The 12,266-nt window shown below is 45.4% G+C and overlaps 1 protein-coding gene across 1 annotated transcript in view; it reads left to right on the top strand.

Moving 5' to 3' along the window:
- LOC125454821 (uncharacterized) overlaps positions 1-10,797 on the top strand; it is a 52,925-nt gene extending 42,128 nt beyond the window's left edge. The window contains exons 11-13 of the mRNA XM_048536044.2: positions 722-868; positions 2,049-2,227; positions 10,638-10,797. Of these exons, the coding sequence (XP_048392001.2) occupies positions 722-868; positions 2,049-2,227; positions 10,638-10,797 (486 nt within the window). The remainder of the gene's footprint in view (positions 1-721; positions 869-2,048; positions 2,228-10,637) is intronic.
- The last annotated feature ends 1,469 nt before the right edge of the window (positions 10,798-12,266 follow it).

Below are 12,266 nucleotides of genomic sequence, written 5' to 3'. Positions count from 1 at the left end.
TCGTTCCACATGAGTGCCAGGTAGGGACCATCTCCATCAAAACAGAATCTAAGCATCACCCCTTGATGTTCAATGGCATCCCCATCACTGACTCTCCTACTATCGATATCCTGGTGGGGGTGAGTTATTATTGACCAGAACCTCACAAGACCAGCCGTGTAAATACTGTGGCTGCATGAGCAGATCAGATGCTGGGAATACAGCAGTGAGTAACTCACGTCCAAACGCTCTAAAGCCTGTCCCACCATCTACAAGTCAGGAGTGTGATGGAATACTCTCCACCTGCCTGGATGGGTGCAGCTCCAACAGCGCTGAAGAAACTTGACACTGACCAGGACAAAGCAACCCGCTTGACTGAAATTCCATCCACTGCCCTGCATCATGGCACATTATTTTTGCATTAGATAAGGGAAGGATTGGGGAAATGGGACTCATTGGGTAACTTTTCAAAAAGCCAACATTAGCGTAACAGGCTGAATGGCCTACTCTATGATGTATGGTTCTTTAATTCTATGATTGTATAACTACATTTTATACGACAGCCTAACAGCATAAGTCATTAAAAAAAATTAAATCTACATTTCTGAAATTCCAGTATCGAGGGGCGCTTTAGACTGCCATCTAAATTCATTTATGTGAAGTTTGTGCATTTCTTTCTTTAGAAAGATCATTTTGACCAGAACAGTCAGATTTAAGAAATGATCCTCTTCCATCTGTCCAGGTGCCGGAGTCTGGTTTAGCTTCAGTTTCACCTCACGGTACACCAACGATGAGAGCCCAGAAATATCAGATGGAACTGAGAGCTAAAGAAGATGAGATAAGTGAATTGAAGCAGCTCATAAAAAGCCTCAAAGTGAATCATCAGCGGGTAATGGTTTTTGTTAACGTTAATGAATCCTGGCTGCAGCAAACCGTGAGTGTGTGTGAGAGAGAGTCCGTGTTTGTGTGTGTGTGTGTGTGTGTGTGTATGTGTGTGTGTTTGTGTGTGTGTCTGTGCATGTGTGTGTATGAAAGAGACAGTGTGTGAGACTGTGCGTGTGTGTGTGTGTGAAAGAGAGACAGAGCGTGTGAGAGTGTGCATGTGAGATGGAGTGCGTGAGTGTGTGTGAGCGAGTGTGTGTGTGTTAGAAGACTCAAAGAGGAATTGTCAAACTGTTCCTGGCCATTTTCCATTGCAGTGTGCAGGAATTCTCAGACAATATTAACTGTTGTCATTTATCCGATCAGTGTAAATAACTGGGGGCGTTGGGATTCCAGGTCCTCCATACTCAAGTGAGAATGTTTGGAGGTCAGGAATATCTCATCACAAGGACTTAACATGTTTTCTCATAACTTCAAAGCGTTTCAGATATTGACACTTGCTTCTGAATCAGATGTTGCTGACGTGCCTAATTACTCAAGTGAGGCAGCAGGTTTTCACATGAACAGATATACTCAAGAAGCTTAACTCCATGCAGGGTAAAACAGCCTGCTCAATGGACACCCCATCCATAAACCATAGGAGCAGATTCAAGGCCATTCAGTCCATCGAGTCTGCTCTGCTACTCAATGAGATCATGGCTGCTCTGATAATCCTCAACTCCATTTCTCATCTTTTCCCACAACCCTTGATTCCCTTGTTGATTAAAACTGTCGACCTCAGCCTTGAATATAGCTTCTGGAGCCACCTCTATTGCAAAGAATTCTACAGATTTACTATCCTCTGCGAGATGAAATTCATCCTCATCCCTATCTTAAATTTCCATCACTTTTTAACATTCATTCCAACTGTCACTGGTCTACAGTAGCAGCAGTGTGTACCATCTACAAGATATGCTTTATTTCGGTGTCAAAATCCTGGAATTCCCTCCTGAATAGAGCTGCTTGGGAGTCTCCACACTGCAAGGGCTGCAGCAATTCACAGAAAGGCAGCTCACCACCACCTTCTTGAGGGCAACTAGGGATGGCAACAAATTCTGGGCCCAGCCAACGAGACCCAAATTCATGAGTGAATTTCGAAATGTTGAAATATCCCACCAGTGAGCTCACAAAGATTTCTTCCTCTTCAGGTCCTTGAGCTTCTGCAGTGTTCTCACTCTCTGCATCGTGAGGCAGTCTACCTTCTCACTGAGTCTGTCTGTCCCGCAACTCCACAGGAGGATTCCTGTTGTACTGAAGCTCAACTAACCAAGAAAGAAATGTTCATCGAGCAGCTAACCCTGGCACAGAAAGAGCTAGGGAATGAGAGGTACAGGGCTTACTGTGCAGCAAGATCCAAATTAAAAGAAAAACACTTCACCTTCTGCTTGGGGACTCTTCAGCCTTCTGGACTCAGTATTGAGTTTTACAACATTAAGGGTTTGAACTTCTCCCATGTCCTTACCCCAAACCCCATGCCCCCGGCCTTCTTATCCCATGGTCTGCTATTACACACGACCCATTGTTAGCCACAAAAAGTTCCCATTAGTAGCCATCCATTCTCCCAGGCTCACTGTTATCCACTCCCTTGTCTGTCCAACTGTCCTCCTCACTCCTTGGGCTCCACCCCCACCTATTATTTACTTCTAATCCCCTCCCCCCACGCTTCTCCCGCATCAAAACCAGCCTTTTCCCAGATACTAAAATGTGAGACTGGCTGAACACAGCAGGCCCAGCAGCATCTCAGGAGCACAAAAGCTGACCTTTCGGGCCTAGACCCTTCATAAGAGAGGGGGATGGGGTGAGGGTTCTGGAATAAATAGGGAGAGAGGGGGTGGTGGACTGAAGATGGAGACAAAAGAAGATAGGTGGAGAGGAGAGTATAGGTGGGGAGGTAGGGAGGGGATAGGTCAGTCCAGGGAAGACGGACAGGTCAAAGAGGTGGGATGAGGTTAGTAGGTAGGAGATAGAGGTGCAGCTTGGGGTGGGAGGAAGGGATGGGTGAGAGGAAGAACAGGTTAGGGAGGCAGAGACAGGTTGGACTGGTTTTGGGATGCAGTGGGTGGAGGGGAAGAGCTGGGCTGGTTGTGTGGTGCAGTGGGGGGAGGGGATGAACTGGGCTGGTTTTGGGATGCGGTGGGGGAAGAGGAGATTTTGAAGCTGGTGAAGTCCACATTGATACCATTGGGCTGCAGGGTTCCCAAGCGGAATATGAGTTGCTGTTCCTGCAACCTTCGGGTGGCCTCAGTGTGGCACTGCAGGAGGCCCATGATGGACATGTCGTCTAAAGAATGGGAGGGGGAGTGGAAATGGTTTGCGACTGGGAGGTGCAGTTGTTTATTGCGAACCGAGCGGAGGTGTTCTGCAAAGCGGACCTTTTCCCAGATACCATCATTTCTGAGGTGGGGACACTGGACCTGAAATGGTAATTCTGATTTCTCTCCACAGACGCTGCCAGGCCTGCTGAGTTTTTCCAGCAATTTTTAATTTATTTTGTTTACAATCTTTAAATTGGTGGGGTGGCTCCAGAAAGCTCGTTGGTTTGGCTCCATCTGACGGTGTTATGAATGGTGCACTCAGCAGGATAGGGAGGGAGGCTGACTCAGAGGTTGAAGGTGGTGGGGAACTCCATTTTGTATGGACAGGCTGCCGAAGATTCTGAAGGGGCTCGACAGGGTAAATGCTGAGAGGATGGTTCCCCTCGTGCAAGGATCTAGGGCCACAGGGCACTGTCTCAGAATAAAGAGGTGCCAATGTAAGACTGAGATGAGGAGGAACTTCTTCTGTCAAAGTGTTGCGAGCCTTTGGAACACCCTAGCACAGGGAGCTGTGGGGACAGAGTCCTTGTGTATATATAAGGCTGAGACAGATAGATTTTTGATCAGTCGGGGAATCAAGAGTGATGGGGAAAGAGCAGGAAAGTGAGGAATGTTGGATCAGCCATGATCCTACTGAATGGTGGAGCAGGCTCAAGGGGCTGAATGGCCTTCTCGTGCTCTTACGTCTTATGATCACCTTTCGTTAGAGCACACAGAAAGCTATGTGGAGATTTGATAGAGGTGTTCAATGTTATTAATGACTTTGTTAGAGTGGTAGAGGGATTAGCGAGTTTTGAGAAGATTTGTAGCTCAAGTTGAGGATCAGGATGTGAGTTTGCTCGCTGAGCTGGAAGGTTAGTTTTCAGACGTTTCATCACCATTCTAGGTAACATCATCGGTGAGCCTCCGACGAAAGGTCTAGGCCCGAAACGTCAGCTTTTGTGCTCCTAAGATGCTGCTTGGCCTGCTGTGTTCATCCAGCTTCACACTTTATTATCTTGGATTCTCCAGCATCTGCAGTTCCTATTATCTCTTCATTCACCATAAAGCTGTTGAGCAGAGCCCTCTAGTGTATGGACTGGACAGTTTGTATATCTGTGCAACAACGATGTTATAAAGCAATGTTTCGGGATTTGGAAAATTCCGGCAATTGTTTCTCCTGTAACGAACCAACGACCATTTCAGTTGTGGCATAGATTATAAGAGCAGAGAGGGCCTGTTGGAGCTGTACAGAATTTTGGTTCGGCCACAGCTGGAGCTCGGGTCACCACACTATGGGAAGGATATGTTGGCCCTGGAGGGGTTGCAGAACCGATTCCCCCAGGGTGGAGTATTTCAGAGAGGCTGCATAAGCTCGGGTTGTTTCCTTCAGAGCAGAGGAGGCTGAGAGGGGACCTGACTGAAGTGTATAGGATTATGAGGGACATGGACAGGGTGGATGGAAAGCAGCTGTTCCCCTTAATAAAAGGGCCAATGACAAGGGAGGGGGGAACCATCATTTTAAAGTGAAAGACAGGAGGCTTAGCAGGGATTTGAGGAAAAACCTTTTCACCCAGAGGGTGGTGGGAGTCTGGAATGCTTTGTCTAGGAGGGTAGTTGAGGCAGGAAGCCTCACAACCTTTAAAAAAACACTTAGGTGAGCACTTGAATTGTCCTAACATTTAATGCTATGTGTCCAGTGTGGGAAATTGGGACTAGTGTAAATAGTGGCATACTGTTGGTAGTATAGACTCGATGGGTCGAAAGGCCTCTGCTGTACTGTATGATTCCATAATTTTCAATTTAATTTTAAGCTATAGAGTCCTAAAACACAGAGACAGGCCCTTCAGCCCAAACTGGTCCGTGCGGACCAAAATGCCCATCCATGCCAACCCCATTTCCCTGCACTGGACCCATATCCTTCTTAAACCTTTCCTTATCCATGTATTTGTCCAAATGCCTTTTAAATGTTGTTAATGTAGCTGCCTCAACCACTTCTGTTGGCAGCTCATTCCATATGCGTACCACCCCGGAGTAAAAAAGTTACCCCTCATGTATTCTTTCCCCTCCGACCTTAAATTGAAGCCCTCTAGTCCTCGATTTCTCAACCCTGGGAAAACGACTGAGTATATTCTATCCCTGCCTGACATAATTTTATACACTTATATAACATACCCCCCTCAGTCTCCTACACTCTAAAGAAAAAAGCCCTAGCTTGTCCAACCTCTCCCTATAACTCAAACCCTTGCATCCTGGCATATCCTTGTAAATTTCTTCTGCACTCTTTCTAGTTTAATAACATCCTTTCTATAGCAAGGGACCAAAACTGAACACAATACTCCAAGTGCGGCCTCAGCAACATCCTGTACACCTGCAACGTCACTTTCCAATGTCTATACTTATTGCCCTGACTGATGAAGGCCAGTGTGCTAAAAACCTTCTTCACCACCCTGTCTACCTGAACGCCAAGGTCCCTCTGTTCCACGACACTCCTTAAGGCCTGACCATTCACCATGAAACTCCTACCTTGATGTGACTTTCCAAAATGCAACACCTCACACTTACCCTTATTAAACCCCATTTGCCATTTCCCTGCCCACTTCCTCAGCTGATCATGACCCTGCTGCAATTTCTGATAGCCTTCCTCACTGTCCATGGAACTGCCTATATTAGTGCCATCAACAAACTTACTAATGCCTTGTACATTCTTATCCAAGTCATTGATATAGATTACAACAGCAATGGGCCCAGCACCGACCCCTGGGGCACATCTCTAGCCACAGGCCTCCAGTCTGACACACATCCTTCCACTATTACTCTCTGCTTCCTAACATCAAGCCCATCGGGTATCCAATTTGCCAGCTCTCCCTGGATTCCATGCGATCTAACCTCCCAGAGCAGCCTACCGTGTGGAAGCTTATCAGGGTGCATTGAGTGTATTTAAGACAGAGATCAATAGTAAGGGGATCAAGGGTTATAGGGACAAGGCAGGGTATTGGAGATGAGAAACACATCAACCATGATCAGCTGGCAGAACAGATGCGACGGCCTAATCCTGCCCCTATATCTTAAGGTCGTATGGTCTTTGTGGAAGTGCAATAGCAATTATAATTATCAGAGTCAATGAATTCATGCTGTAGTCTGTCGCAGACTGTGCAATGGAATTATAACATCCATTGGCCACAGATGCACTGAATTTCAACATTTCAGCTGATGAAAGAGCTTAGGAGAGCTATAAGGGGGCATGAGAAAACCTTAGCAGATAGGGTCAAGGAAAACTCCAAGGCTTTTTACATGTTCGTGAGGAATAAGAGAACGATCGGAGAAAGGATGGGGCCGACCGAGGATTGTAAAGGAAATTTGTGAATGGAACCTAAAGAGATAGGAGGGGCCCTTAGTGATTACTTTTCTTCTGTACTCGCAGCTGAAAAGGACCTAATTGTAGGTGAGGACAGTGTGAAACAGCCTGGAAGGCTTGAGGAGACTGATGTTAGTAAGGAAGATGTACTAGGAACTTTGAGGAACTTGAAGATAGATAAGTCCCCCGGGCCTGATGGGATTTATCCAAGGATTCTATGGGAAGTGAGGGAAGAAATTGCAGGGTCTTTGGCGATGATCATTTTGCTCTCACTGTCCACGGGTATAGTGCCGGAAGATTGGAGAGAGGCAAACGTCATTCCCTCATTCAAAAAAGGGAATAAGGATAACCCCAGAAATTACAGGCCAGTTAGTCTTACGTCAGTGGTGGACAAATTATTGGAAAGGGCTCTGAGAGATAGGATTTATGATCATTTGGAAAGGCACAGTTTAATTTGTGATAGTCAGCATGGATTTGTGAGGGGTAGATCATGCCTCACAATCCTTATTGAATTACTTGAAGAGGTGACCAAACATGTGGATGAGGGTGGAGCAGTGGATGTGGTATACATGGATTTAAGTAAGGCGTTTGATAAGGTTCCCCATGGTAGGGTCATGCAGAAGGTAAGAAGGCTTGGGATAGGGGGAAATGTGGCAGATTGGATTCAAAATTGGCTGACCCTTAGAAGACAAAGGGTGGTAGTAGATGGAAAATATTCAACATGGTGCTCAGTTATGAGTGGTGTTCCGCAAGGATCTGTTCTAGGTCCTCTTCTATGTGATTTTTGTAAATGATTTGGATGAAGGAGTGGAAGGGTGGATTTGTAAGTTTGCAAAGGTGGGTCGCATTGTGGATAGTGTGGAGGGATGTTCTAGGTTACAAAGGGACATTGATAGGATGCAGAGCTGGACTGAGAAGTGGCAGATGGAGTTTAACCCTGAAAAGTGTGAGGTGATTCATTTTGGAAGGACAAATTTGAAAGCCAAATACAGGGTTAATGAAAAGATTCTTGGCAGTGCAGAGGAGCAGAGGATCTTGGGGATCACGTCCATAGTTCCCTGAAAGCTGCCAACCAGGTGGATAGAGTTATCAAGAAGGCGTATGGTGTGTTAGCTTTCATTAATAGAGGGATTGAGTTCAAGACCCGTGAAGTTATCCTCCAGCTATACAGAAGGCTGGTTCGGCCACATCTGGAGTATTGTGTCCAGTTCTGGTCACCTCATTACAGGAACATGTGGAAGCATTGGAAAAGGTGCAGAGGAGATTTACCAGGATATTGCCTGAAATGCAGAGTGGACAGCCAGAGATGTTTTCCTAGGATGGAGGAAGCTAATATGATGGGGCATAGTTTTAAAGTGAGTGGAGGTAGATATAGGGGAGTCGTCAGAGGTAGGTTCTTCACTCAAAGAGTGGTAGGGACGTGGAATGCATTGCTGGAGAGGGTAGTGGAATTGGCCTCATTAGGGGCATTTAAGCGTCTATTAGATAGGCATATGGGTGATAGTATAAGGTAGGGGTGGAGGTTAGATAGACCTTATAATTAGGGGAAAAGTTCGGCACAACATTGTGGGCTGAAGGGTCTCTACTGTGCTGTACTGTTCTATTCTATGTTCTATGTAAATTTCAGGTTTAATTAATGCAATTTGAGAAGGAGTAGACCATTCTGCCCACAGAAAGGATGAGGCCCTGAATCAAAAAAAATGAGGCAGCTAACCTCGCGATGGAATTAAGCAAGCTGGGCATTTTAATTCATGCAATATTCGGTTACAATGAAAATCCGTTTTGGTTTTGGTTAAAACAACTCAACCTCCTCAATACGAAGAGTGAGGAATAAGCTTTGCACGGGAACCTCAAGCCTGCGGTACGGTAGCCTCAACTGGCATATGGGTAGGGTCTTTAAAATATCCCGCAACATTTCTCATCAAACAGAATTGGACAACAATATGATGTGATAGGAGCATGGCCAATGGATATGCTAAGACAGAAATGGAGGATGTGAAGGAGGAAAGAGAGCTGGAGAGGTTTAAGGATGGAATTTTGGAGCTTCGGGGCCTGCTAGCTGCAAATTAGTGGGATGTTGGTGATGGGAATCTGGGATGCTCAAGAGGTTGGATTTGGAGGATTGGAATGATCTCAGAGCCAAGATGAAATAAATATCCTAGTGGACTTCAAACTGGAGGGCCAGTAATACCAATGCAGCTCCTTTTTATCCATCTTGGTGGTAAGCGAAGGGAAAATGTGCAGGCTATTACACATACCTCCGAGTCTGGATGACCTCAAATCTTAGAAAGCAGAAGGTAGGAGGACAGCGTAGATGTGCTGGCTGTTGAGCTGTTTGGATTTCTTAATGTCACATGTACCCAAATACAGCGAAACGTTCTGTTTTGCATGCAGTACAGGCAGATCATAACATACAAAGATCATAGTGTGACTGAACTGAGCAAGGAATACAAAGTTACAGCTGCAGAGAAGGTGCACAGAGAGCAAGATCAATATTAGATTTGAAATGTGAGAGAACCATTCAGAAACTTAATAACAGCCGGGAAGAAGCTGTTCTTGAACCTGTTTTTGGTCAACTCCTGGAACTGCCTCCCTTTGAGCAATTAGGGATTGGCAATAAATGCTGCCTGGCTAGCAAAGCCCTTATCCTGTTAATGAATGAAGAAAGAAGAAGAGCACTGCGGGTGTACCCAGTCTGGTGGACTGTAGCAGCTCAAAAAGACAGCTCACTGCCACCTCCTTGAGGACAATCAGGGATGGGCAACATTTTCTGGCTTTGCCAACAATGCTCACATCCCATGCTAAGTTAAAAAAATAATCAATTAGCTACTCTGATAGGCAAGCAAGAAAATCCAGAAGTGAAAAATGCAAATAAAGATTATGATTAGTATATTGAATTCCTCTCTGACATGACGCATTTTCACGATAATGTCTCAACGTACTCCATAGTTGCATAAAGAATGGCCTAGCCCATCTACCCTTGGAGAACATCCACTCTGTGTGCCTTTGTAGAAACCACTCGGTTCATTTGGGTCCTGGACTGGCCCCGGTCATCTAAGTGGGGAGGGAGCAGAGACAAATTTTGCAGCGTAATTGGACACTGGGATTTTTGCTTTGCCTTTCACAGGAGCTGATATGACCGAGGGGTGGAATGAGCGATGGGTTGAAAATACACTGATGAGGCTTTCAGGCGTATTATCTAGTCATGGTTGAGGGGGAGGCTACAGAGTCAGTTATACAGCACAGAAACAGGCCCTTCTGTCCAACTCATCCATGCCAACCAGACATCCCTATTGACTTAGTCTCATTTGCCAGCATTTGGCCCCAATCCCTCTAAACCCGTCCTTTTCATGTAGCCATCTTGATGCCTTTTAAATGTTGTCATTGAACCAGCCTACACCACTTCCTCTGGCAGCTCATTCCACACACACACACCACCCTCTGCATGAAAACATTGCCCCTCAGGTGCCTTTTAAATATTTCCACTACCTCCCCCCACCTTAAACCTATGACCTCTGGACTCCCCTATCCTGGGGAAAAGATCTTGGCTATTCACCTTTTGTACACCAGTCATGATTTTATAAACCTCTATAAGGTACCCCCTCAGCCTTCAAAGCTCCAGGGGAAAAATTCCCAGCCTATCCAGCCTCGCTTTAAAACTCAAACTTTCCAGTCCTGGTAACATCCTGATCAATTTATTTTGCACCCATTCCAGTTTAATAACATCCTTCTTATAATGAGGTGACCAGAACTGTTCACAGCGCTCCCAATGTTGCCTTACCAATGTATTGGACAGCTGTAACAAGTCAACCCAATTTCCTTTGGTGCACCAACTGAATTTAGTCTGTTTGCCGCAAGATCGTAACCAGGTCATCGAACCAGTACAAGCATGCTACTTTGTTTCAATAAAAGCCTAACTGGAATTTAAAAGATTAGCATTAAGACCACATTGACACTGTGGGATTTTGAGTGAACAAGTGAAACAACAAAACATTAAATTTTCTGAATTTTGAGCGCAGTTGGAGACTCTCTTTCAGTGGGTGGTAACTGAGTGTACATTTTGTGCATCTTCTCCTGTGCTGCAGCTGCATTGACAAAGCACTCCTTAAACAAATGAAGCTCGACTATCAGATTCTGAAGGAAAAAGTCTTCGCCTTCTATCAAAAACAGGAACAGGTGAAATGGGAGAACGTGGGAGAATGGAATACCTCACTGTTTCTGCAACAATGTGATGAAAAATTTTAGTAAATTATTGCCTGGTAGAGTGTTTTGTGATTGAACATAAATTGGAAGGTTCTTCTTGTCATTTCCCCAAAGCTTCACACATTGCAAGAATGTTTTGTATCATGAGGCCTCACAGTTCAAGCTGTTTGGCAAAAGACCTCATGCTGCAATTTCCAAAGGAGAATTGGATAAACACTTCTTTTAAAAAGAGTATATATAATTCATGGGAGATGGGCATTGCTGGCTCGGCCAGCCCTTATTGCCCTTCCCTATTTTGTCTCGTGATGGAGCTGGTGAGCTGCCTTCTCGAACTGCTGCAGTCCATTTGGTGAAGGGACAACCACAAGCTATTGGAGTCAGAGACTCGAAAGAGATGTACAGCACAGAAACAGACCGTTCAGTCCAACTTGTCCATGCCAACCAGATATTTCGGATAAATCTGGTCCCATCTGCCAGCCTTTGATCCGTATCTTCTAAACCCTTTCTATTCACAAGCCCATCCAAATGCCTTTTAAATGTTGTGATTGCACCAGCCTCCACCACTTCCTCCGGCAGCTCACTCCATACACGCACCACTCTCTGTGTGAAAAAGTTGCCCTTTAGGTCCCTTTTAAATCTTTCCCCTCTCACCTTAAACCTATGCCTCTCTAGTTTTGCACACCCCCACCCGAGGGAAAGGACCATGTCTATTCACCCTATTCATGCCTCTCAGTATTTTATAAGCCGCTGTTAGGTCACCCCTCAGCTTCCAATGCTCCAGCCCCAGCCTATTCAGTCTCTCCCTATAGCTCAAGCCCTCCAACCCTGGTAACACCTTTGGAAATCTTTTCTGAATTCATTCAAGTTTCACAACATCCTTCCTTTACCAGGGAGACTAGAATTGCACACAGCACTGCAAATGTGGCCTAACCAATGTCCTGTACAGCCACAAATGACCTCCCAACTCCTATACTTGACACACTGTCTAATAAAGGCAAGCATACCAAATGTCTTCTTCACTATCCTACTAACCTGCAACTCCGCTTTCAAGGAACTATGAACCTGCACTCCCAGGTCTCTTGTTCAGCAACACTCGCCAGGACCTTACCATTTAGTGTATACGTCATGCCCTGATTTGCCTTTCCAAAATACAGCACCTCACATTTACATAAATTAAACTCCACCTGCCACATCTCAGCCCATTGACCCATCTGACCAAGGTCCTGTTGTACTGTGAAGTAAGCTTCTTTGCTGTCTACTACACCTCCAATTTTGGCGTCATCTGCAAACTTACTAACCATCATTTCCACCACTCTGCTTTCATCAATCCTCTTTATTGCTTCCTCAAAAAACTCAATCAAGTTATTGAGACATGGCACAAAGCGATGTTGATTATCCCTAATCAGTCCTTGCCTTTCCAATTGTAAACCCTGTTCCTCACGATTCCCTCTAACAACTGACCCACCAGTGATGTCAGGCTCACAGATCTATAGCTCCCTGGCTTTTCCTCA

The sequence above is a fragment of the Stegostoma tigrinum genome, chromosome 9 (genome assembly GCF_030684315.1).
Source record: "Stegostoma tigrinum isolate sSteTig4 chromosome 9, sSteTig4.hap1, whole genome shotgun sequence".
In the NCBI taxonomy this organism is placed as follows: Eukaryota; Metazoa; Chordata; class Chondrichthyes; order Orectolobiformes; family Stegostomatidae; genus Stegostoma; species Stegostoma tigrinum.
The sequence above is the reverse complement of the archived record's forward strand: the minus strand, read 5'-3'. Positions and strand labels throughout refer to the sequence as shown.